We start from the raw sequence: 27,840 nt of genomic DNA, 5'->3' as shown, positions 1-27,840 counted from the left end.
GTTCAATTGTGTGCAAGCACGAATAAAACTCACCGTGACAATGTGATTTACTGTTTTCGATTCACATATGATATCGTGCATTTGGAGCCTCAGTGCAATTGCCCCCTTCCAACGCTGAAAATGAGGAATTGGTGAAAATTTGGCCACTCTTCAACTGTAATTTGTGCAAGACGATGTAATTTGGTGAGAACAGCTACTTCGGTTTATCGTCTTCTACGCTCCTAACACCGGCTGCGACTCTTATTTTATTCGCCGTGTAATTTTCAGTGAAATTTCTAGCGTCGGGGTCAAATTTGTGAGCACGTTTCGCACTTCTCCACAACCTCTGGTCGCACGTTACGGCGGCTCTGGTGATTCCAGATCGATCTACTGCGGGCAAAGAGCTAATCTGCGGCTCGTTGGAATCCTCCAATGCTTCCCCCTCTGGCGCGCCCGTTAACCCGAGATGACCAAGTGCCATCTTATTTTATCCATGTTGCGGGAGCATCCGGGTCTCGCTCTGGCATGTTCCCCGGGTCTCACCCAAGTCTTTTCACAACTGTCAGCCAGATATTATATCCTTGTGTTTGTTTTTATTTTATTTTCCGTTTGGTTTCTTCTTTCACAAGGCGTCTTGCCCCCCCGCCCCCCGTCGGCCACGGACGCCGTGATGGAACCGTGCTCGACCGAACGTGCTCAGGCGGTCTCGCCATGGCCGGGGGTGTTGTTCCGAGATGAGGCTGGAATCAGAGGTTTTGTCGGTTTCGGTTATCCAGAGCACTGCTAAATGGCTTAAGCCAAGCATCAGTGCACCCCGCGCCGGCTCTGAGATTCCGCTGCATGACATCTAATGTAGCCGGGTGCATCATAGCCCGTGTAGCCGCCCTCGCCGCCCCTCGGGCTCCCTCTTCCCCCTCGCTGACTTCAAAGTGTCTTCTCCCCGGGACACGGCGATAATGTGCATTAAGATCAAGAGCACTTATTTAAATTGCGCTCTATGTTTTTGTTCTGGATTTAAATTTAGCCGCTGTCTAGACCGCGGTGAGGGGAGGCGGCCGGCAAGGAGCCTCCGCCGCCAAGGAGGAGGACGTGGGGCGTTCGGCGTTCGTCGTCCCCACCCGTTTAGTCGCGCGCCGAGAGATCTGTGAACCGCTCCCGTCAAGGCGGAAGCAATCGTCACCCGTGAAAAAAAAAAAAAAGTCGTTAATTGGGTTAAACACAGGATTAACCGCGGCATATGATTCAGGGTGTAGCGCCGGGGACGGTGGGCAAGTGCATTAGGCGTGAAAGCGGAGGAACAGCCAAGCTTCTTATTGGCCGAACCTCCGTCTATTTATGAACGCGTTTTTTTTTCCCGCTTGACCATTTGGGGGGCGGCGGTTTGCTGCCGAACTTTGAGATCGGCGATGTCGGTGTTGAGCGGCGCTTCGTAATTCATCCTGCTGTTCGAGGAAAACTCGGGTGTTTTTTAGAAGAACCCTTTTTGGCGACCGGGAGTCAACCTGAGTGATCAGCATCAGAATCTTCTGAATTGATCCGGTTATTGAGAGAGACGGCCGCAACACGCAGGTTGATGGGGCAGGGCCTGCCGAACAATATGGCCGCCATTTGCCCCGTTGCACTCGGTATCTCAGCTCTGTCTCTCTCTCTCTCTCTCTCTCTCTCTCAATTGTCTTAATACTGGATCAGCTGAGAAGATTCTGATGTGGGAAAATAACGTTTGGGTCAAAAAAATTGTAACTGAAAGTTGTCCTTTCAAACACGGGTGACTTGAGCTTCGTGGTTAAAGGGCTGTTGCGCATCACGAGGAGGGAACGCAGCCTCTCACGACTTAAGTTCCTCTTCGTTTTTTTAATTATTACCAAAGGTTAAACCAAACACCCCAAATCGTAAGCTATCATCGGTCACTGAACAACACGGGGCGAGTGGGCGGTCCACTCCCTCTCCGTGTTCTTCTACTTGACTACTTTGATCTGGGAGACCCGGCGTATCACAGTTACACATTATGGAGATTAAGGAAATACACGTCGAAAGCAAATCCCCATTGTTGCCCGCGGTGCCGGTTTGGTCTCGCGGCCCAAAACCGGGCGACGCGAGCCTCGGCGGAACCTTCCCTCAGCGTCTAATCATTGGAGTCGCAGGCCCCCCGGGGGTCAGAGGGGAAACCGAATATGAACGGGGACGTAACGGAATACGGTTGTTGAAGTGCCAAAATATTCCCCCCCTCTGCCCTCCCATGCACGGAGGCCCGCAAGTATTCCCGATTCCACGCCGGGGCTGGATGAGCTCCAGGCTCCGGGGGGTTCCGCGGGAGGGGGGAGCGGGGGGATCGTGTTGTAGGAGAAATTCCAGCCGCAGTCAGCGCGAATCAATCAGTGCCGGCGGAGTCGCGCTCCGGGAGAACGGCTGCGTTTCTCGGGCCCCCGGCGCTCGGAGGCCGTGATAAAAGCGCAGGGAGAACTTTTAAGGTGGATCTCAATCGGAATATATATATATTTTTACAAGCCTCAAAATCGATTCAAGGTGGACAACAGTGAATAAAGTGCCGCAATTAGAACGTTGCGATTTGAAGTGGTGGCGGCGGCTACCGTACGCAGGGACGTACGATGGAAAAAAAGTTGAGGTCCAAATTCCAGATCTCACGTTCAACCTCGACTGTACCTGCAAAAACCACAGACAGGAGCGTATGCATCGTCCTCATTCCGCCCTGCGGTTTTTCCTTCAACTCAACCATGTGATCGAGCAACTAGCCGAATAGTCGAATAGATAGAATAAATACTGTTATTCATTCATCTGCTTTTACAGCCGAGTGAAATGATATATATATATATATATATATTATATATAATATATATATATATATATCTACTCTCTATGACTCAGAGTGCTGTCTCAGGAAGCCAGAGCCCACAGGTACTATATATGGCAGGGGGAGACGTCCGGTATTATGGGATGTCGGTGCATGGCAGGGTCACAACGGAAACATCTCGCGTGCACACACACACACACACACACACACACACACACACACACACACACACACACACACACACACACACACACACACACACACACACACACACACACACACACACACACACACACCGAGAGGCTCTTCAGGGTTTCCAATTAGCGTCGTTTGCATATCTCCCGGGGTGGGAAGAAACCCGGAGCACCCGGGTGAAACAGGTCCAAGCCACGGGATTTAAGCGCAGGACGGCAGCGCTGCGAGGCGACGGAGATTCTTGCAGCTGCCACCGGCATTGATCCGAAAGTCAAGCCGAGGGAACGAATCCCCGAGCAACATTCCAATGGACAGACCGAGATAGGCGTGTGGACACCTTGACGGCATTGCTCATGGCAAGTTAGTGCCATATTTACCAGGAAGAGGTCAAACTGGAAAGTCACATTTTTCGAGTGATCCGGCGAAAGGGTTGAATATTTGAAAGTTCTCGGACGGGCGAAATGGCTGGAAACGGTGGGATTCAAAATGATGTTCAAAATGCCGTCTTACTTTGGTTCTTCATCTTGTTTCTGGTCATGACTACAGGCTTGGATCTGGTCTTGGCCTTGGGGTTGGAGGGTCGGGAAGGAGGATATCAGCGGCACCAGGAAGTAGCAGAGCGTTTCAAACACCAACCCCAGCACGTGAAAACAAACACACTCGGAGGGCGGCGTGTCGACAAACATGGCGGCCTGATCTAACCGCTCGCTCGGAGAAGAATGTCCGCCGCTCGGATTAGTCCGCGTGGCCCTTTCAGTACAGTAACCCCTGACCGTCACGCTCATGGAGGAATACCAAATAAAGAGGTGGAAAAAAAAGCTCCCGAACAAAGAAAACCCGTCAAAGCCCCACAAGTTCACAAACCACGAACCGGTGACCGGTCAAGCCCGAAGGCACTTTCTTATTTTCACATGGAAGTGACTTTACCCCAAACGAGCAGCTGTATTTCCTCCCATTATTCTCAGTGTTGTGGTCCTGGGGGGTGGGGGGATCCCGGCGCTATTAAAGTGGAATCACCTTTACTCGGCCGGACCCGCGTTTGTCATAGTCGAGGGCTTTTCCACAAGGACGATCGGCGGGTTTCTGTGTACACTCACGCTCGACTTGCCGCATTATCCCTGCTTCACGTGCTCCGCTCCGAGTTTGTCCGAGGCCCGTAACAAAGAGAGTGGCTTATTATCGCCCGGCGGAGGAGTTGTCTGCACATGTACGATGCCGTAATTTCTGCCGCTGAACAAGCAGACTGAATTGGACCTGACACTGAGCCATTATTAGGAAATGAAATGCTGTTTTTGCAATTATGCGAGTTTGGCACGGCACAGTGAATTGGCCCTGTGAGGTTCCCAAAAACTTGGCCGCGTTCAAAGGGCCCCGGTGGCGCTGGGCCGCAGCGGAGGTGTCCAAAGTGTTTAAAAGACCCGCTATGCGACCAGGGGAACGGTATTTAAAAAGTGGCTTAAAGTCGTATTTTCTGTTGAACTGCCTGCTCTAGGGTAGGGTTAGGGGTTAGGGTTAGGGGTTAGGGGCAGGGGTTAGGGGCAGGGAAACCCTCTCTTCTTCCAGAGAGTACCTCAGTAGGTCACAATGTTGGTCTTTAAAGGAAGAAATACTGACTAAATCATTATGAAATTAGTTTTGTGGAATAAACTCAAAACTAAGAATGAAACTGTCACATTCAGACAACTAAATGTTGGGCCCTCTTCATCAGGATTTACCTTATAGGGGGCACAAAAAAACTAATCGATTAATCGATTAGTTTTTTTGAAATCATGAAGAGAAATGAGAAAGAGATAAGTGGAAAATTATACTATTATACTATACTACTAAATTATACTATACTTTTAATGACAGACAAGTTCAAGTAAACTGACTATTTTGGAATTTTCTCATTTATTTTGAATATATGAGTAGAGATTTTAGAGATTTTGCGGTTAGATAAGATTTAGTCCACACTTCCACACCTGTCTGTACTATAGTGAAGGAGGAAACAGCGAAACTAGGACCAAAACAGTCATTATTGTACATCCTCTGATGGTGAAGACCATTTTGCTGGCAGCCCCCTGGAACCCCTTGAAGGACCCCTGGAGGGTCCGCGGACCCCACGCTGAGAACCACTGTTCAAGGGCATAGTGTCCAGCTCAGAGGCAAAGTCAAAGATGGCTAGGTAGATAGATAGATAGATAGATAGATAGATAGATAGATAGATAGATAGATAGATAGATAGATAGATAGATAGATAGATAGATAGATAGATAGATAGATAGATAGATAGATAGATAGATAGATAGATAGATAGATAGATAGAGAGAGACAGATAGATAGATAGATAGATAGATAGATAGATAGATAGATAGATAGATAGATAGATAGATAGATAGATAGATAGATAGAGACAGATAGATAGATAGATAGATAGATAGATAGATAGATAGATAGATAGATAGATAGAGACAGATAGATAGATAGATAGATAGATAGATAGATAGATAGATAGATAGAGACAGATAGATAGATAGATAGATAGATAGATAGATAGATAGATAGATAGATAGATAGATAGATAGATAGATAGATAGATAGATAGATAGATAGATAGATAGATAGAGAGAGACAGATAGATAGATAGATAGATAGATAGATAGATAGATAGAGACAGATAGATAGATAGAGACAGATAGATAGAGACAGATAGATAGATAGATAGATAGATAGATAGGTAGATAGATAGATAGATAGATAGATAGATAGATAGATAGATAGATAGATAGATAGATAGATAGATAGATAGATAGATAGATAGATAGATAGATAGATAGAGATAGATAGATAGATAGATAGATAGATAGATAGATAGATAGATAGATAGATAGAGACAGATAGATAGATAGAGACAGACAGACAGACATAGATAGCTAGATAGAGCAATAGATAAATATACAGACAGACAGACAGACAGACAGACAGATAGATAGATAGATAGATAGATAGATAGATAGATAGATAGATAGATAGATAGATAGATAAATAGATGGATGGATAGATAAATAGATAGATGGATAGATAAATAGATAGATGGATAGATAAATAGATAGATGGATAGATAAATAGATAGATGGATAGTTGATAGATGGATAGCTAGACAAATAGATTGATAGACAGATGGATGGATAGACAGATAGATGGATAGACAGATAGGTGGATAGACAGATAGACAGATAATGTCTTGGCAAAGTTGGCAACACGTCGGGAGTCGCTCTCCAACTAATCGAGGATTCCCAAACAGATCCCAGAGACGTCAACACACATCACCGCCCCGGCATCAGCGCGTGTTGTCCTTTGACCTCGCCGTCTCAACACCGGCCGCCGGAGCGCGGGGGGGGGGGACTCACTGTGCCCGTTGCCGCGGCAACTCTCTTCCCGTGTGGTTAATGACATCACTTCCTGTTTGGAGCCCAGGTTTCCCGCCCATGTCCTATCCGGTACACGGGGGCCTATCCAGAGAACCCCCCAATCTTAAGCCCAATCACTTCAACCGTCCCACAGGGGAGCATTCGGCAGAGCAGACCACGTGGCTCACTGGAGTCCCTCACCACGGGCAGCGTGAGGCTGCCCCACAGTGGCCGCTTGGTGCCGTCATCTGCTTCCGGAGATACAAACAAGATGGAAAGTGGGTCATAATTATCCCAGAAATCCCCCCCAGAGGAACGGTTTGTTTTTTCGGGGGGGGGGGTTGGGGGGAATCAAACGGCAACTCGATCCAACGATGGAAAGATTCTTTATTTATGTTGAAATGTAAATATACAAATATACGTCTCGTGGTGATGCAGCTCCTCCGTCAGGTCCAATGTAAAAGCTTCCGCTGTGGCTTAACCTGCATATATGCGGAACCGTTTCAGTCCCGTCAACAAACCTCTAAAACCCTCTGAGCAGCCATGTCGGGGCGGCTCCTCCCGAGCTGGCGAAGTAGCTCCACCACCACGGCTTCTCCAAACGCTCCTCCCGGCCCTGGGCCAAACTGGCCGCCGAGAAGCGCTCGAATTGGTTGTAGGGGTCGAAGCGGTCGTGGCTGCCCGCGGCCTCCCGCTCCTCCTCCGCCGCCGCCAACGCGTCGGGCTCCGGCGCCGCCCTCTTCAACGTGAAGTCCACCCTGCCGGCGTGCTGCATGCGGGGCGGGAGATGGACCCTCTTCATGGCCAGGGCGAAGCCCGGGGCGGAGGCGATGACGGTACGGACGCCAGGGGTGAGGAGGCGCCAGTAGTCGCCGCCTTCAGCTGCGGGGGAGGACGGCAGATGTTTCCCTTTAACTCAGGTAACGGAACGCGGCAGACAAACTGGAAACCCCGACGCCGCAACAAAGCTCCGCTCGCCGCCGCCCGCCACCTCGGCGCCGAGGAGCAATGTTCGACGGGAAAGACGGCAAAACACATCAGAGGAGCCCGGTCGCTCTTACCCGTGGTGACGTCGTGTTTTATACCTCGGACCGAAATCCTGGCACCTCGGATTCCATTCCCCTCCTCGTCTGTCACCAGGCCTTTGATACCGCGGTGGGCCTGGGCAAACAACAGTAGACACGGTTAAACAAGTGCAAACCATAGGCAAACATACAGATTCAAATAAAACCGATACCCACCATGTGTGTTATGGACCCAAGGAGAGAAGTCCCTTCATTTAGTCACAGAATTTATATGCAGTGAAACGGCGTTTTTTTTTTTTCTTTCCTTACGGCCTCCATGAAGGTGATCATTGCCTCGCTGTTCTCCTGCCACCCCGTATACAAGTCCTCTTCCGCGGGGAATTTGTCACAGCCCAGCTCCACGGTGACCTCGAAACAGTTGGTGTGTAGGTAGTTGAAGTCTTGCATGCCTGGCAAATAAAAATTGGGGGAATAACATGCAGAGGCAGTGAGGTAAAAACCTCCACGTTGAACTGCAACAAGTAAGTGAGGTTACAAGAATGCCTCATCTATTTACTGTTGGTGATCCACCGATGGTGACAGTGATACAACACCGCCCTCTGGTGGCGAAGCGTGTCATTACAGCATGGTTCAAATGGATGGATGTACTTTTTAAGAACAATTATTAGGGAGTATTATTATTATTATTATTATTATTATTATGAACAATAATAATAATAAAAATTGTGAAAAGTGAGTGAGCCCCTGTGTGGCCGTTTGTGTATGTATTATGTATATGTGTATTCGTTTATTTCCATTTTTTGGCTTGTTTTCGTTGCAATTGCAGTTGCTGAAACTAACCTGGACACGTGCATTTCTGCTGCAGCTATATTTATTATTATTATTATTATTATTATTATTATTATTATTATTATTATTATTATTATTACTATTATTAGTAGTAGTAGTAGTAGTATGGGTCCAAGTCTGAGCCAGATCGGTCCATTATTGTGGAGTAATTAAGTAAAAATATATATTTTTCATCCTCATTGAATGGGCACGCATGCGCATATGACCGCTCGCACAGGTCACATGATGGCATTGCAGTCGAGAGATTGGTAAACAATGCGGACCTTCCAAAGACGGCACCACGTGCAGACGTAACTGATGTCAAACCATCATGGATGTCAGGGGTCCGACGAACCCACAGACAATCTGAGTAAGATGTTGTGGTGTGGGGATGGTGTGGTTTGAGCAGCCAAACCTGACCTGGGTCTAGGTAATTGGGGGACCCGGGATCAGAGTGGCTGCATACCTGTTGCTCGTTGGTTGGTCTAACGGGCAACAGGTAAAACCCCCATCCCCACACTCACTCAGGAGAGGAGCCCTTGTCATGACACATGTCCATCTGCTCCAGGGCTTGTTCCAACTAGCGCACTCACCACAATAAACTGGTGTGTCTACAACCCCCTTGTCTGTCTCTGTCACTTGGATGGTAGGTGGTAGGTGAGACTGCCACCGATGTGTATTCAGGGCAGTTGCAACATGGTGTTGTGCGAGTTTCATCCAGATCAGCGGTTCAGTATTGCGGATGGAGTTTGTGATCAACAATCGCAACCTCACCAGGATGGCGCCACGCACATCGCGCATGTGCAAGTTGACAGAGTACACAGATCACGTGACGGATATAGTTGCGATTGGACTTTAACTAAAGGAATATAAAGATACAAACTCTTAACCATACGAAGTTATAAAGTGACATGTATTATTTCATTACAATTAACCTTAATTATGTTTGAAAAAAATTAAGTTTAATCATACCAGAAGACAACTGAAATAAACAAAGTGCAGCGTATTAAACATCATAAATATATACGCTTTTGAGGACAACTGACAAACACCAGAGTACGTTCTACAAAACAAAAATCCAATAGCATAACTGTCAGAATTTATAGACATTCCAGATATGTATACAAACTTCCTGAATTATAATTACTGGCAACAATAACCATAAGCAATTCCATAATGCAAGGAACATGTATGTATTGTGTATGTGTTTTGAAATATTTTCATTGTTTTTGTGTTTGGTGTAGCCCACTACACACAATTCATTTAATTATATATCCTCTACAATTTAAGTCAGTTAAACCACTTACCTCAGTTTATTTATTCATTGTAGGCTTGGGCAGATTTACTATTTAATCGTCTATCGGCGATCGACTCCGTCGAACGGGATTGACATTGATGACAGACGTTTTGTTTTTTTTGTTTTTGTTTTTTTAATGCGTCAGGAAAAATCTGAGCAATGAATATAGCTTGAATATATCTTGCCCAGACAATCCGCTGCCTCAATACCACTCACGCTTAAAAAAAGATAAGAAGGGCACCGTGGGGTCCATGGGGCAGGTGCTCGGGCACCCTCCACCCCATACCTGCTGGTCAACATGCAAATATTGTGATTATATTATAGCAATGTATAATATAATCTCATCGAGAAAGATTTAGATTTATTTTGTTTCCTTAGTTTCTTACTTGTACGGAAGATGAAAAGCGGAAACCTAACTCTTTTTATTTTAGATCTATTTATTTTCCTTTGTTTCCGACATGTATGAAACAACATTATTAAACACAACTGAGTTAAGGGACTGTCCCGTTCCGTACTGTTCCAAAAAAACAACAACCTGTGTGTCCCCGTTGTTTTGGGACTTAATAGGGAAAAAAATTGGATGTTTTTGTGTAAATAATTTACTTGTAAATAATAAATCCTGCACTTCTGGAACGGGGAGACCGCATTTGCCACATTACATTACGTTCAATGAGCGAGTGAACCCTACCACGAACATGCATAAAATAATATATCGTCCCCAGCGATCAGAGACTGGAATTTTGCACTATTGCCCAAGCCAAATTTCTAGGTTTATAATATACGTTATTATTGCTGATTCACGAAGTGCCATAAAGTAATTCTGTTCCCCAAAATGAATAATCGTGATAAATAATCGTGATCACAATATTGACTAAAAATTATCGTGATTCTCATTTTCTTCAGAATTCAGAATAATAACCCTGCGTATTGCTGCCTGCAGCTATATTCATTTTTATCATTATCATTATATCACAAGTAAATTACTATCAGATTAAATTGTATTTATATAATTTTTTTGATTATATTATTATCAAATTATGTTCTAATCAATTGTATTGTATCATTATCCAATATGTTTATCAGACGGAAATTATTAGCAGGTTATATTATTATTATTATTATTATTATTATTATTATTATTATTATTATGGCCTTCTCTGTTGTAGGGGGTAGTGAGGGCTGGGGACAGATATAATGCCCACTATTTTATTATTATTATTATTATTATTATTATTATTATTATTATTATTATTTTATTTTAGTTATCATGTCATGCCTGAGCTGTTCTATTCTGTGTTATATATAAAAAAATTAATAAAAAATAAATAAATAATAATAATAATTTCTACTTACTTCCGGCAATGCTGGCCCACTCCGCTCCATTGATGATTCCCCCCTTGCCGCTGTGGGACGACCCGCACCACTCAGTCCCAGTGGCCATGTTGGGGTGTGCGTTGGCATACGTTCCGGCAAGAAGCTTGAACACCTAGGAGTTGGACTCTACGGGTCATCATGCTGACCATTTTAAAGGATATCGAAAACAAATGAGGAAATCTAGATATCTGACTGACATGCTGCCGGGTTAAAGCTCTGACAAGTTACCGATGGCCCTTCATCGAAATTATATCACGATGGAGTGTGAAGTAGTGATATAATTCACCTGCTCATCCGGGGTGGGCGAGTACAGCTTGTGCTCCAGAGGGTGTTTGGAGAGGTCGTAGGGCACTGACACCAGCAGGCTGCCGCCGTGGAAGTTAGCGGAGAGCACGAAGGGAATGGAGCGGACCCACTTCATGACGGCGTAGGTCTCTGGTGCCACCTGATTTACATACAGCATCAGTAGGCTTTTCACCGGGCGATTAAACGACATCGTCACGCGTAAAACTTTGATGGTCAGCCAGGGCAAGAAAAAAAAACGAACAAACATTTTTTTCCCCCGTGAATCCACAATGATCTGAACCTTTTCATACCCGACATACCCGGGCTGCCCCGTGTATGTCGACGAGCCGAATCATCGGTCGGTTCTTCATCAGAGATTCTTCAAGTCGAGCAGTCGTTATTTTTTGTTTTCTTTGTCAGTCAGTGTGCATTACAATAACAGCATAAAACAGATAAAAGCTTACATAATGCACAGGGGGAATCATAAATATTCACTATCATAATTATATTTTTACATGTGCGAACACGGCTCTCCGTGCGCCCACTTCAACGGTCCTCTTATCTGTTCCTTTTTTTAAAAATTTTTAAGGGTAAAACTGAAACAAATGAAGAGCAGAATTAACACTGTTTTATTTTCTGCGCGTTACACATGGAGAGGGGCGGGGAGCAATCGGGGAGCAATCGGGGCTCGCCGTGCGTCCCCTCCCCCCTCCGTTCCCACCGGCAGAAACATGTAACCGCGCCAGAAAACAAACAAAAGAAAAATCCCCAGGCGCAGTTTCTATTGAGTGTTTTCTGATTGGATTTGATGTTTCATTAAATAACTTTTCATGTGGTTTTATGATGGCAGTCAAACGGTGCCTTTCTCCATGTGTATGTGGTGCACTTTTGCGAAATGTTTGGACAAAATTGCTTGTGTTTCCTCCCTTACATGCCTTAAATGACTGGTTGAACTTGTGGCAACAAACATGGCCGGCATTGACTCTCGTGAAATTCTACTTTTGAGCGTTTAATTCCCTCCGCCGTAGAGTGCTGCAGGAATGACTCCTAAAGCCCGGAAATTAGTCATCATTTCTGCACCTCCGGTTCCCTCGTCTCGAAGTCAATGGGTTTTTTGATTGGGATTTTGGTTCGATGCCTGAAATAAAGTCTGTGGTTAACACAAGCCTAAGAGATTTTCACGTTTTGTTCTACGACATAAAACACGTCACTAAATACCCCAGTGGTGAATTTTGAAGCTTTTACATGACTTGAAAAAGGCTGTTACTAACAAGTGGCTAAATGAGACGACAGAGACTGTCGGGGACATTGAGCGTCAAACCCAGAAAGTCGTCTACTCACTAGGCAGCACCGTCAGGGATGCATTTCACCGTTTGCAGGTGCTTTGTGAGTTAAATGCTTACTGTTTCTGTTATCTGTTATTTATTTAGCGGCCGAAAAAGCCATTAAATGCCTTTGTGAATTTGCCCATGAGTCGGGTACAGCCCGAGTAACATACCCCGATCAGCCAAACCACGACTAATAACCACTAATACTGTGAAGCTCCCCCTCGTGCCGTGAAAACGGCTCTGACCGGTCGAGGCATGGACTCCACAAGACCTCTGAAGGTGTCCTGTGGTATCTGGCACCAAGACGTTGCAGATCCTTTAAGTCCTAGAAGTTGCGAGGTGGGACCCCCGTGGATCAGGCTTGCTGTTCCAGCACATCCCACAGATGCTCCATAGGTTCGGACCCTAACCCCGACCATCCACATGATGTAGAAGAAAACGTGATTCATCAGACCAAGTCACCTTCTTCCATTGCTCCATGGTCCAGTTCTCATGCTCACCTGCCCATTGTAAGTGCGTTCGGTGGTGGACAGGGGTCAGCATGGACACTCTGACCGGTCCGCGGCTACGCAGCCCCATACGCAGCAAGCTGTGATGCACTGTGTGTTCTAACACCTTTCTATCATAGCAGCTTTGACTTTTTCACCAATTTGTGCTACAGTAGATCTTCTGTGGGGTGGGACCAGACGGGCTAAGACTTTACTCCCCACCTGCATCAATGAGCCCATGGGCGTCCATGACCCTGACTGGTTGTCCTTCCTTGGACCACTCTTGGTAGGTACTAACCACTGCATACCGGGAACACCCCACAAGACCTGTCGTTTTGGAGATGCTCTGACCCAGTCGTCTAGCCATCACAATTTGGTCCTTGTCAAAGTGGCTCAGATCCTTACGCTTGTCCATTTTTCCTGCTTTCAACACATCAACTTCAAGAAGTGACTGTTCACTTGCTGCCTCATATATTCCACCCCTTGACAGGTGCCATTGGAACGAGATGAGCAATGTTATTCACTTCACCTGTCAGTGGTTTTAATGTGGATAATCGGTGTATCTACTTTTTATGTAACATATGTACTTCTTTATGTAATATATACTTACCACTTTTTTATCAATTATATCACTACGGCTTTTTTTATTTTGTTATTTCATCAATCATTCCCCATTTCCATTACTACTTTGTTCATGATATCATAACAACGTTAGAATTAACGGCCAGCATATATGGAGGAGGATTCATACTGTACCTTACCAAACCAGTAATAGTCTGGGATTGGAATGTGGTCGGTCTTGTAGGCCCTCTGCCTGCGTCGGAGGTACGCGGTGGACGTCAGGTCGGGGAAGTTTCTGTTCAGGTCGAGGCCCTGAGCGTTGGCCCTGCCGACATTCCAGCTGTCGTACCTGGGACCCTGTGAGGATCACACCAAACACACAGATAAACTGTAAGATCATGAAAATGAATGAGCTGGAATGGAAACGAATGAAGGAATGTTTCACAATAAAACATTTGCATAAAAAATCTTAATACTGCAATAACTAGTATAATCAACACTGTAATCATTTCAATTTTAATTTGAGCTGACAATTGTCACGCAAATATTGGTGAATATTTATATAATATTCACAAATATTCATATAATTCTTAATCCAGAAAATCAGTTAACCAATGTGATCGGGGTGTCATTATACATTCAAGTCATTTATTGACGGGGAAAAATGGAACATGAAATTTGGAAAGATAGATAGATAGATAGCGAGACGGACAGACAGACAGACAGACAGACAGACAGACAGACAGACAGACAGACAGACAGACAGATAGACAGATAGACAGATAGATAGATAGATAGATAGATAGATAGATAGATAGATAGATAGATAGATAGATAGATAGCGAGACGGACAGACGGACAGACGGACAGACGGACGGACAGACAGACAGACAGACAGACAGACAGACAGACAGACAGACAGACAGACAGACAGACAGACAGACAGACAGACAGACAGACAGACAGACAGACAGATAGATAGATAGATAGATAGATAGATAGATAGATAGATAGATAGATAGATAGATAGATAGATAGATAGATAGATAGATAGATAGATAGATAGATAGATTTGCGTTTTCAGTATCTTTATATTTACGAAAAAAAAAAAAATGTAAAAAGTTAAAAGGTGTAAAAAATGTTTTGATAGTAGTCTGTAACTAGTAACTAGTGTAACGCTCTGTGTGTATGACTTTGGGGGGAGGGGGGAGACGGGGGTTCTAGTTCATTGGTGGGTTGTTATTATTTGCATAAGTTCATCTGATTGGAGGGGAGGTGTCCAGGATAGTGGGTAATTCGAATATGAATTTCCGTTCATATTTATTTATTTTTATACAGTATATAATATTTTAAAAATACCATAAAACCAGCACTACAGTTTGTTACTTTTGCGTAGAACAGGAATAAACAGTATCTTTCACACATGAATAATAATATTAAGATAAAACCTTAGTCCAACCAGTTAGCTGCGCCAACGTACGTGCAGTGTGCAGTGGACCTACCGTGATACCGTAGGGGGCGTGGGGAACGTACCGTTGCATCCCTATCAGATACTGGTATTCACCCACCTCCTCGTCACCGTAGCTGTTGTCCTGGCCTCCGGCGACGGCCGCCTCGTAGCCGTCGGGGTTCATAGAGGGCAGGATGTGGATGCGGGTGGAGTTGACGAGGGTCTGGACGCGTTCGTCCCCGCGCAGGTACTCGGAGCACAGGTGCTGCGCCAGGTAGATGAGAAGCTGGCGACCCAGCACCTCGTTCCCGTGCATGTTGCCAACGTACTTCACCTCCGGCTCCACTGGAAAAAAGACGGTGGGGGAGGGGGTCTGTCAGCATCAACAGATTTTCGGCGGACGTCGGGAAGCTCCGAGGTCCTAATCCGTACTCACGCAGTTCATGCACCCCGGGGTTGTTTGAGAACTCGATCACCAGCAGCTCCCTGCCCTCCACGCTGTGGCCGATGGTGTAGGTCCTGGTGATGTTCGGGCAGCGGTCGGCCGTCTTCTTCAGGACGCTGTTCATCTGGCTATTGGAGTGGTAGGTGAAGGTCATCTTAGCAGAGGAGGGCTCCTCCTCCAGGGGAACGCTCTCCACGGCGTCCGGGTCTTCTTCCACTGCGACGGGAAAAGAACTGGTTCGGAGTCAGGGATTTACAGAGAACGTCCAGCGGAAAGTACGGAGGAAATGTGTTGGAAAGAATGTGCGACCCCCAAAATCCAAGCAAGAGCCAATAGAAATAATAATATCCAAAAGCACTGTGCTCCTCAACTTACTGCTCACCGCACATCCATTTTCACGGCAGCGGTCGTACTTGTTTTGGAACCAAAGGAACCGCATATCATATACCATAGGCACGACTGGGTCCAAAACACGCAAAAAAAAAAAAAAAAAAAAAAAGATAGATTTTTTTTTTAAGCCCAGCTGTGGCCAGGAGCGCCAACATTCCTCTCTGACCATATGTGATGTGGCATCTAATCTGGAAAAAAACCCGGAAAAAAAAACGCTCGCACCTAAATCTGTAAATCATCCATTCCCCTTCAAAGGCCTTCTCAGTGTTGAAGTTGGCATTTTATAATCATAGATTGTCTTTGCTTGCAATAAATGCCTATGGGGATAATAAATGCGTAGTAAATAATACTCTAATACGATTCCCATGATGAGACACCGCCATATCAATCCTGTTATAGTAGAGCAACATAGGAGGATGTTTGTTCTGCAATGGAGAACAAGTTTAAAAAATAATCAATAAATATAGTTTTCCCCTCTCTATTTTTTGTCCCTACTTTTTCCCTACTTTTGTCCCTACTGGACGGCTCGTACTCGGTGATCCCGAGCCTGTGTTTACGCTGGATATTAACCTTTTTTTTCGTGAATTCCAGAAGGGCTTTTCAGAGACGTGTGTGAGCCAGATGTACGCGGACAGAGATTGCGTGATTGTTATAACTTCCTCTCCAAGTCCGCAATCAGAATCAGAACCAGAGTGACTTTATTCCGCCACGTGCATTTGCACGTACGAGGATTTCGCCATGTTGGTTACCTACAGACCATCACCATTACAATACGCTTGAAGCTTGCTTTACACCTTAGACGGCAAACGACAAGTTTCGGTGCGACGGTACAACCGGAAGTGACAATGGTTGTGTTTTGTTACTGGAACTGGGCTTATAACGGAGTAAATAAGTCACGTACTTCAAAATAATTATGTTACTAATGTTAACGTTGGATATCACCATGTTCACTATGATTGAGTCTCTTTTTTACATCAGTGAATTGTGTGTATTTTTTTATTTTTGTTCGCACTTTGCAAACACGATATAAAGAGAGTTTTAAAGTCTCTGTGGAAGCACAAAAAACAGCTCTCCCATTTCCCCCCATTTTGCGAAACTCAGACGCAGGTCATCTGATCGCCACTAGGGGGAGGAGCCAACTGTCGGATACCATTACCGACCAGGTGGGAAGCGCGCTTGATAGTCAGAGACAAATAAGCTTGTGTATCTTGGGGATCGACACTGTCCTTGGGCACCCAAGTTCAGTCCGAGCCAATCCCAGTGTCAAAAGTACAGTCCTGTGCCCTGGGTGACACCCGTGTTGGCCCTTACCTCGGAGGCCCTCCAGGGGGTCGTAGCAGCCGTCCTCGTCGCCGGCGAAGTAGCGCTCGCAGTCCAGGAAGTAGGGCCACGCCATGTCTATGCCTTCGAAGGCGTGCGCGCACTTCTTCCTGGCCGCCAGGCAGACGCTGCGGCAGGGCTTCAGCACGCGGCCCCCCTCGCAGCGCGGGGCGAGCACCGAGCAGCCCAGCATGCGGACGTCCGGGCTGCACTCCCCATTCAGCAGCGACTCGGCCACGCTCATCAGGAGGTACTCGGCGCCTAGCTCGGCCTCCTCCCGCGTCCTGTGGCCCAGGAGGTTGGGGAACATCGTCTGGCCGTAGGACATGTCATCGCAGTAGGACAGCAACATGTCCGTGCATTTGGCTGGGGGTGGTGGTGGTTAAATAGAACAAGCAGTAGTGAGAGAATCATGATAATAATGATAATAACAATCCCAATAATATAGAGGCACTGCGAAGAATAACAGCGTGCGGGTCTCACTCCGTAAACCAGAGCCATCTGCTGCATGCTTTGAATTGAAAACACAAGTTGCTCAGAGAGAGAGAAGGCCGAGAATGTCCAGAGGCCGTTAAATATTCATTTGTTATTTATCAAATCCCTGTAGGTCGAGCATTGCATTAGATCCAGTGCCATCTTGTACCATCTTCAATCAAATGCAAAATGCTTCTATTACCTCTGGAAATTAGATTTTGAATATTTTATAACGATCATCCAAAAATATACCTGATGGTTTTATGGCTTTTGGGGCCGAATCCCATTAGGGACTGGGCCTTATGATGACTTATGATCTCAGCACAGATTAATTCATTACTTCCATGTGGAGGAAATGTGATTCCAGATTCTAGTGTTCTGGCAGCAGGTCTCCGGGCTCTGCCTCCATGGATTTGTTCTTGTAAACTCAAATTCCACAAGAAAATAAACATGCAGCGCTTAGTGCTAGCAGTTAGTGCTAATGCTCACATAAATAAAGAAATGTTTTATATACTTTCTGAACATTTATTTCCATGCATGCTGTGGGTTTACTCACGTTTTGCAGCAACTGAAGGCTTGCATTTCCCTGCAGGGATGATCAGCATGTTAGTGGAGAACATGGGCCACTAGATGGCAGAGTGATATCTAGAAATGATTAAATAGAGGCCTGCAAAAAAAAATAAAAGTTCCTAATATGACCCTCTGATGTTGCTTCAACATCACCACCAAATTCCTGCATGTCCAAAAAAAAAAAAAAAAAAAAAGCCTCATTATTAACCCCAAAACGTTTGGAAATCATCAGTGGATTCAAAGTCAAAATGAAGATTTAAAGTTTTAAAGTTAGACAAAGTTTAAAAAAAAAAAAAAAAAAAAGTTATGTCGAACTTACTTGTTAGACAACACTGTAAGTTTGGAACACCGCAGTGACGTCAAAGTTTGAACACACACATAACGCGACAGGTCACTTCACGCAGACGTGACACGCCGAAATGACGCACAACTTTACCGAGAAAGAAGTCTCCTGGGTAGCATCGCGGCGGCGAACACGAGACGACACCCAACAGTTCTAGGAGCAGTATGAGTTTGTATGTTTTCCACGGGCTGGGCTCCATTCTGATGTGGCACCTCACGCACTCTCACAACTGCACTGACTTATTTTACCGCCTGCAGAAAAACCCCAAAGGACTTTCCCAATGGTCACTCTATTAGAGGCATTACGGTCAAATATCAAATTGCACAGAGCAAAGAGCGAAGCAGATGACTCGAGTGTCTGAAAATTTTATTATTATTATTATTATTATTATTATTATACATATAATTATTATTGTTATTATTGTTGGTTCTGTTATTATTTTTATTATTTTTTTTATTTGTAATAATAATAATAATAATAATGATGATACAATAATAATAATACAATCAATTAATATTATTTCATGAAATTAATAAGATGATAAATTATTATTATTATCATTATCATTATTGTTTATTAATATCATTACTATATTACTTAATCTTATCTTAAATTGGATGGAGCGTGAAGAATTTTGGGCATGAACTGACCGATGGACGAATGTTTCGTTTTATTTGATGAATGTTAAGAGATTTGTTTTCCCCTTAAACCTCCGGAAAAGGCAATTCTATTCGAATCATCTTCTCGGCACACATCCCCAAGTCTCCAGTCACGTTGCGAGAGTGAGAAGGAAGTTCTTCCACTCACACTCGTCTTGAAAGAATCCAGTCAGGCCTATCTGCTCGTTTATCGTAGGTAGTGATAAACGGAACCTAGACAGCAAGTGAGTGAACATTCTGCAGAAATGGAGATCGTCATCACGTGACCTTCCCCCGGGCGTCGACATGGGTCATATTATTTGCAGTGTAATGAGGCACGCGGGTGGATGAAAAGAAAACAAAGCAGGCCTAAGGCACGAAGAGGTGCATTACACATCTACTGCCGGTGAAAAATAAGGAAATCTGGAGGCATTCACATTTCTACCGAATTTGTGAGAGGTCTTTTATTGCACATATTCCACTAACAGCTTATCACACTGCCAACGATTTGCAAGTGGCTCACAGGATGAAAAAAACACATGTGCCAAAGGTACGTGGCAAGAAAGGAGCTATCTCGCTTACAGTGTCGTAACGCCAAAAATGTCACATATTTATATCTGGCACAAACACAAAACTGTATTTAAAGCACTTGGAAAACATTCTTATGCTACATTACATTGCTTCCATTCGAAGATCGTCGTCTTAACAAATTGTTCCTGTACAGTGCAAAATATTAGAACAAAAATATCCATCATACAAACATACTCTTCGGTCCGCTCAACTGGCAAAATACAGTCGTACAAATGCATGTAATCCAAAGTAGGTTACCTATTGTACAGTACATTAACATACAAGTTAACGCTCCAACGACAGGATAAAAACGATATTTGCCTTTGGCTCTCGCAACTAGTCGCTCTGAGAGGATTTTACAAAGTGCATCAAAAAGTCAGTGATTGACATGACGTGGTGATCGACTCCAAAGCAGAAGTCTGACGGGGTGGTCGGGGGGCGTCGAAATCCCACGCCTCGCTCGCAGGATCGCCCCCTGCAGGACGCTGTGCTCTGCGGATGGGGAAAGGTCACCGTGTGTGTGCGTGTGTGTGTGTGTGTGTGTGTGTGTGTGTGTGTGTGTGTGTGTGTGTGTGTACATCCTTGAAAGTGTTGGGTACGAGACAAACGTTCACTTTGTACAAGTCAAGTTATTTCCACGTGGAGGCGGAGAGAGTCTCCGGGTGACGCCACACGCTTCAGCCGGAAACCGACCCAAGAACATCTATTATCCAAGAAGTCTGTTTGCATGTGTGTGTGTGTGTGTGTGTGTGTGTGTGTGTGTGTGTGTGTGTGTGTGTGTGTGTGTGTGTGTGTGTGTGTGTGTGTGCGAGCGTATGGCATCACTGATGAATCACGATTCCGGCTTCCCTGTTTACCAATACCATCTGTACCCAAACCAGCAAACAAGCCAATGTCGCCAACTTGTCCTTAACTACTTGGCTTTGTCCATCCCTTCTCCTCCTCATCCATCCATCCATCCATCCATCCAGCCATCCATCCTCCTCCTCCTCCTCATTAATGCCATTGAATACCCTCCTCAACCACATACACACACACCACTGAACATCCATCTTCCTATCTGCTCTACTTTACCATCTAACTATACTCCGTCTCTTTCATCCCTAATTCATTTTCATCTGTGTCCACTCCTCCCTCCTTCCTCCCTTCCTCCCACCGTCCTCAAAGTTAGAGTGGAGCCCCAGTTTTTTTTTTCGGCTGACGGGTATCTCAAGACACGTCCGTCGCGGGCGCCATTAGCTGATCCTCTGTAGGCAGTAGTCGTTCTCCGTGTCCAGGGAGCTGTTGTGGCCGGACGAGGGGTACAGGTCGCGGCGGAGCAGCCGGTTGACCACGCCGACCAGGACGTTCCTGTACTGCTGCCGCAGGAGGGAGTAGGCGAAGGGGTCGGACGCCGCCTTGCTGTACGTAAGGCACTTACTGAAGATCCCCCAGCGGCGGTTGATGCCGACAAAGGGAAGCAGCTCGGCCAACCTGGGGAAGCAGCAGCAGCGGCAAAACGAAACAAAACAAAACAACAGAACTGTTAAAAAAATAAAAAATAAAAATAAAAGCCTGGGAGATTGGCGGAACATTCATCAAGCACTCAATGATATGTTGAATAACAAGTAGCTAACACAGCAAAGTGCACACGACATTGCAGGAGGAATAAAGAGGCTATCACACTTTAAACATTGATAAATGATATGCGTAGGTGTGTAGAAAAACAAAAACAATTATGTCCAAATCGCCTCGATTAAAAAAATACCATCACAAAACATGACCCTTTCTGTAATAACACAGTTCTGGAGTCTACTTTTGATTTTTTGTTTCATTACTTTTCACGCCTCATGGCAGTGTGCTGTGTTTTCCGCAGCAGGGCACCGGGTTGCACTTACCTCGTAATGACATAAGGAGCGAAACAGACGATGAATGAACCGATGAAGACGCTTATCTTCTTCGTGGCTCTCTGCTTTCTCCTCTTCTGCTCAGCCAAACATCTTTGTTTGACGCTGAAACGAGCAAATGACTTTAAGCCTTTGGCACTCTCATAAGTTAACACAATTATCAGAGAAAACACAAGCTCATAGCAAATTATGGTCTTTGGCATAAACTCCCTGGGACTCCCAGCCAAGACCATAAAAAAAGCCTTTTCCTGAAAGGGAAAAACTAGATATTACAACACGGGGGACAGAGGCTGAACACAGGGTGGAGTAGCCTACACATGTGGTCTGATAATAAACTCCAGAGCGTTTCATTAAAGTGTGCTACCTTGGGTGAATATCCACCAGGAGGAAAAGAGTCTGCATGGTGATTATGTCAATCCTCTTGCAGTGGAACCTGGCCACTTTTAACACCTTCAAATACGTGAAGCACAGGATCAGCAGGGACAGCATGAAGCTGGTGGCGTGGAACACCACGGTGAACACGGTGAACTTCACCCTGTCGTCCTCCCCGCTGAGCTTCAGGGTGCAGGAGGCATAGACGTGGCTGTAGTCCACCCAGGAGAAGAGCAGCGCCGTGAGGGAGAAGGTGAGCGAGTGGAGCCAGGAGTAGCACACCATGATCACCGCGTCCTTGTAGCGCATCTTGGTGGAGTAGCTGAGGGGGAACACCACCGCGATCCAGCGGTCGATGCTCAGGGCGGCCATGCTGAGCATGGTGTTGGCGGTGAGGAAGGTCTCCAGGAAGCTCACCGCGCGGCACAGGCAGTCCCCGAGGGGCTGCCGGTCTCGGACGACGCCCGCCAGCGTGGTGGGCATGTTCAGCACGGTGATGAGGATGTTGCACAGGGACAAGTTCATGGTGAAGACGCCGGGGACCTGGCGGCGGATCTCGGCGCTGTGCACGAAGCATAGCAGCACCAGCAAGTTCGACAGCAGCGACACCACCGCGACCGCGACGATGAGCAGGGCGAAGAGGACCTCGGCAAAGTCCATGTCTCACTTGGAGAAGAGGCGCGCTGCCGGGTGAGCTGCGCCTGCGGGGGTGGTGGCGGCGGCGGCGGCGCTCATCTTCTTCCTCGTCATCCTCGGGAACTTAAAATCCCGCACGGTGACCCGGCTGTCGGCGGGTCGGTGCGCGCGTATCCCCCCCGGCACCGATCCGCGGGGAAAGAGGAAGGGAGCTCCGGGTCTCTGCGGCGCTGTCCGGGGTTCTGAAGGCGGAGGGACGCTCCGCGCGCGCGCGCTGCGCAGAGAGGGGGAGGCCAGCCCCCCACATCTGATCCCCCCCAAAAACTTAGCAGCCGCTGTTGGGGTCCACGTCTTGCAAGGGACGCCCGGTCCTGAGTGGGTGTCCTTCCACACCAGCGACCGGGTTCGTTGAAACACTCCTGGTGATCCCCGACGATCGTGGTGACATGTCGTCACAACCAACAACAAATCAAACAATTCCAGCTGCTTTTCTCAAAATTAACTTATATTATTATTATTATTATTATTAGTAGTAGTAGTAGTAGTAGTATTTTATTATTCTTTTATTATTATTATTTACACTTTCCACATCCGAGTTTGAATTTGACCTTTCCTACTCAAAGTTTTCAACGGCTTTTGTGTGGAAGGAAAAAAAGGAAATAAAACACACACACACACACGCGCGCGCGCGCACATACACGCACGCACACACGCACGCACACACACACACACGAGAAAAAAAAAAAAAAAAAAAAAAAGAAACACACACACAGATCCTACATCGAGTTATTCACGCGCGCAAGTTCCGTTCGTCGTCGCCTCTCATCGACCGTGCGCACGTGGCTGGACCGGGGGGACGGACGCGCACGAGCCGTGACCGAGGGGCGGCAGGTGCGCGCACCGGAGACAGTCACGTGGCCAAACGGATCACCCCCCCCCCCACCCCACCCCCACCACCACCACCACCACCACCACCAACCAACCCCGGAATTTAATTATTCATGTCACTATGGCGACGGTTGATACTCGCCACTGATCATTTATGTGCTGCGTGTAAAAGTGTATCGTCCTGCCGCATCTGATTGAGGTGTCGCTATTCCTGCTGGTTTGGTTTAAAGAGAGCTGCAATGTATGTATTTTGTTTATACATTTTACATGTATTTTTTATATTTATTTACTTCTATGATTTTATATATTTGAATATATATATAACATATTAATATTTGTAGATTTGTTACATTTATTTTGTATATATATATATATATATATATATTAAATTTATTCATTTATGTTTCTCATTCATAATACATTAATTTTATTTTCATGTCTTTCTTTTGACTTGCACTTTCAACCTACACTGTTGTAACAGCTGAACCCCTGAGCCCCCTGGGATTAATAAAGTGTTCTCTTCTCTTCTCTTCCCTTCTCTTCTCTTCTCTTCTCTTCTCCTCTCCTCTCCTCTCCTCTCCTCCCCTCTCCTCTCTCCTCTTCTCTTCTCCTCCCTCGTCTTATATTACATGGACTGTCGAAAACACAATGCCTTTGAGGCCCTCCATGGGTTCGTCCTGAAAAAAAAAAAAAATGAAAAGGAGAAATAAAATGAAAAAGATCATCAAGGCATTCATTCATATTAATTGACACAACAAGGCCGAACACAGAAAACAAATTCAAAATGTGTGGGAAGTAGCCTTCAAAAACAAAGGAGACAAGCAATAGATTTTATCAGCCTCCGTATTAGTCACCACTTCAGCAAATATTTGCCTCAGAACCTATACAATTAAGCTGCGTTATTTGTTACATGCCATATCTTAGAGTTGCAGTGCAGGTTTATATCCTAAGCGGGTGAATATTGAGTCATAGCCAGATATGGATAAGAGTGTAGACAGTGACTCACTGGGGTCAGACACCGCCTGCAGTATTTAGTATAAAGAAATGCCTCTCCTCTCCTACCGCCACCATTTTATTACACACTGTTCTTGCCTATCACCAATTAATTATATACATTATATACATTAAAATGGAAGTCCCTTCATTTCTGATCTAGTATTATTGAGTCTGGACCAGGGTTAGTCGACTCTTCTGTTAGGGGCCATATCAAGCAGTTACCATGCTAGGGGCCTGACAAATTCAACAAGTTTAAACAGAGAAAAATAAAATGCAAAGCCACTATCATATCCTCCAAATTGTCTTTAATTCTTCCATCAATTGACAAAAAAAAAAGCTAAAAATAAACAAATACATTTCTCGATAATATCCTCCCAGGTTTGCAGAGTCTGGAGAGTCATATACTTGTTAGAACTTTAATCCCTACAATTATTTCCGAAATTAACACAGCTATAGTTCATTGCTAACCTGGGGCCAGTCTGCATGAATAAGTGGGCCACATTATGCACGGGGGCCGCCTGTTGAGTAGCCCTGGTCTAGAGGACACAAAACAACTGGTTGTTCGATTTTATATTCTATATACTTTGTCTAATGATATGATCACCATTTCATCAAATCATGAAAATCATTTAAGGAAATGAAGAAAATCCTGAACCTGGGATAAATTCAAACCAGTAAAAAAATGTTGTCATCCACTACACCTGTGGCTGACAGTGTGTGTGTGTGTGTGTGTGTGTGTGTGTGTGTGTGTGTGTGTGTGTGTGTGTGTGTGTGTGTGTGTGTGTGTGTGTGTGTGTGTGTGTGTGTGTGTGTGTGTGCGCGCGCATGAGTCAGAAAGTGGAGTCCAGACAAAGCAGCGCTGTCTGGCAGCGAGCTACAGCTGGGCTGTAGTGCAGCGCTATTTATAGGCCTGATGGGGTGTCACCTCCAATGTTACTCTGGGTACCGCTGAATGAGACAGATCCGATTTACAAGTGGGGGATTGAATTACCTGCAATTTATCCTTTCAAATGCCCCAAAATGACAGATATCATATTTGCTAACTTCCTAGATTGATAGATAGATAGATAGATAGATAGATAGATAGATAGATAGATAGATAGATAGATAGATAGATAGATAGATAGATAGATAGATAGATAGATAGATAGTTTCCTTCCGCTGTATTGAACATTGCTTTGCAGGGGAATTCCCCTTTAAACACGGATCTTTAAAAGATAAGACAGTCCCACAGGGCGGCGAAGAAACAGGCGGAGTACCGATCTTTCCTGCCCCCTGTTTGTAGGTGAATTCTTTCCAGCAAAGTAGAATTGATTATGAGTCACTCTGAGAAGGCCGTGGAAGAAGCAGAAAGCGGAAGGCGGAGGGGACAAGATGTGCCGGACAGGGGGGAACGGATATAGATAGATGGATAGAAAGCCGACGTGCCTTTCCAAGACGCTTCCAGGGCCCCCCGGGGGGACGCCTTCCATTCACACCCCGGACAGAAGCTGTCACTCCGTGAGTCCGCCTCAAGGAAGAGGTGGCAGGATAATGGAAACGCGGACGCGGCAAAGCCGCATTATTGCCCCGTGTCGACCGTGCTTTTTTTAGTCGATTAATCGAGAGGACCATCCCTTGGTCATTCGTATCCGGGTGACGAAGAAACGCTTGAGGCGTCTTCGGAGAAGCCGGCACCTTTACACGTGACCAGCCGGGGGGGGGGATACACCAAATCGGCCTTCACCAGCGCCAGCGCATCTCCTCCGGCACGGAGCTGAAGAGCTCTGAACCGGATGGGGGATCCCACCACGGTTCCCCTCTTGGGCTCCGAGGGGGCCGGCCCTGAAGGCGCGTCCGTGCACTCTCTTCCACGGAGCGGCGGCGAGAAAGGCACGGTGCGGGCGGAGGTCACCGCAGGGCCGAAGGCGTGGTGAGGACGGTCGCCTCCGAGCCTTTTCACGGAGGAACTGCGTCAGAAATGTCGGGGAGCGGCCGTACGTCCGGGACGAGGTCGAGCGGCTGAGAGTTTCCGGGTGTGTCTGAGCTGTGTCTGTCTTATTGCACTTTATCACAGTTTTCCATGTTTTGATCCCCGCCGGGGATATGACCGCGAGAAGGGAAACGGAATTCTGTTGCAGAGGCAGATCGGTCGTCGCCAGGGCTCGTTTTAAAGCGTGGCTTATGCCGACCGGGTGGGGGTGAAGGGTCGTCGCTGGGTCGCGGGGTGATACAGTGATGGTTGGGGGCGGGATCGAAGGTCGGCGACCTTTAAGAGCCGGCGTCCGCGTTGAATCCCGTCCTCAGACAATTCATCACGTAAAAAAAAAAAAATTAAATTAAAAAAAAATCGATATTTGATCCCGAGGGTCAGGACGCTTTGGAAATCAGTCTCCGCCGTTGACCTTTGCGTCTCACCTTCTGCCCAAACTGTCGTGTCGAATGGCAGCATCGGGACCCCCGCCCTAATTCCCAACTCATTCATATGATGTTTAAAGGGGATCTGTTATGCTCCTTTTTTACAAAAGCTAATATAGGTCTCTGAGGTCCCCGATTTTTTTTTTTTTTTCTGAAAGTACCACTCAGATTATGCATTCAAACATGCCTCTTAATCCATTGTGATTCTGACGCTCCGCTTAAATGGGAGGTGCCAAACTGCGAGAGCCAAAGCAATAGCAGTCTTACTCCGTTGTATCACAGACCAACGGGATCGTTAACGTTAGACATTACATTACTGAAAGCACATTAATATTAATAAATATCATTATATTTATTTCATGGCAGCTACCACCGCCAATCAGTAATGGGAGCTTGAGGAATTAAATACTCCTCTCCACATTGTCTGGAGATCCGACAATGTGCTAGGAGCTAGAGACAGATAACATGTCTGGTTGGCCATTGGCCAAAACGACTCATCTTCTTCTCTGCGGAGGAGTCTCCCTGCAGCAACACCTGCAGATATAGAGTCCCTCTTAAGTATATTGCACAAGGGAGATATTACATTAATTAGGATGAAAATACAAATCACAAAATACAATTATAATTCACAGAATGCACATAAATTTGTTGAGAAAGGTATAAATAATTGGATTTAGAACACTGGAACCCACTGTTACACAATAATAACACTGTATTAAACACTGTAATAAAACTTGTTAACAATGTGACAACACTGATATAGAGTTTTATCTTTGTGTTGTGTGTTTTTATTTTATTCCTATTTTTATGACTTTATTTTTCAAAAATGTTACCCTCTACCCAGCACGAGTTTGCCTAAAAATCATTTCACTGTATCTGTATCTGTATCTGTATTTTAATAGGTTTT

General features: G+C 45.6%; 2 protein-coding genes across 2 annotated transcripts; both read right to left on the bottom strand.

Annotated features, from left to right (window-relative positions):
- Positions 1-6,747: 6,747 nt before the first annotated feature.
- Positions 6,748-18,783, bottom strand: LOC307247490 (carboxypeptidase Z-like). The gene is made up of 11 exons (XM_080023643.1): positions 18,644-18,783; positions 18,194-18,223; positions 17,155-17,529; positions 15,445-15,669; positions 15,127-15,353; positions 13,754-13,915; positions 11,183-11,341; positions 10,876-11,008; positions 7,707-7,846; positions 7,434-7,533; positions 6,748-7,254 (listed from the first exon to the last, which is right to left on the bottom strand). Exons 1-11 carry the CDS (start codon positions 18,747-18,749, stop codon positions 6,896-6,898), a joined length of 2,016 nt encoding a protein of 671 aa, XP_079879769.1. The 5' UTR covers positions 18,750-18,783; the 3' UTR covers positions 6,748-6,895.
- Positions 18,784-20,993: 2,210 nt separating this feature from the next.
- gpr78b (G protein-coupled receptor 78b) lies at positions 20,994-22,676 on the bottom strand (the record flags this gene model as incomplete). The annotated part of the gene is made up of 3 exons (XM_080023502.1): positions 20,994-21,231; positions 21,636-21,749; positions 22,009-22,676. The coding sequence occupies 3 exons, from the start codon at positions 22,674-22,676 to the stop codon at positions 20,994-20,996; spliced, it is 1,020 nt and encodes a 339-aa protein (XP_079879628.1).
- Between the last annotated feature and the right edge of the window lie 5,164 nt (positions 22,677-27,840).

Source organism: Zeus faber, assembly GCF_960531495.2.
Source record: "Zeus faber genome assembly, chromosome: 22".
Taxonomy (NCBI): Eukaryota; Metazoa; Chordata; class Actinopteri; order Zeiformes; family Zeidae; genus Zeus; species Zeus faber.
The sequence above is the reverse complement of the archived record's forward strand: the minus strand, read 5'-3'. Positions and strand labels throughout refer to the sequence as shown.

Bases quoted from the DNA above. Each gene is read 5' to 3' on its own strand.
- LOC307247490 (XM_080023643.1), bottom strand. From the start codon at position 18,749: ATGGAGCCCAGCCCGTGGAAAACATACAAACTCATACTGCTCCTAGAA. The intron at 17,530-18,193 runs GTGAGTAAACCC...CACCACCCCCAG, and splicing joins GCCTTCAGTTGCTGCAAAAC to CCAAATGCACGGACATGTTG. The intron at 7,255-7,433 runs GTAAGAGCGACC...CCTCCCCCGCAG, and splicing joins AAAACACGACGTCACCACGG to CTGAAGGCGGCGACTACTGG.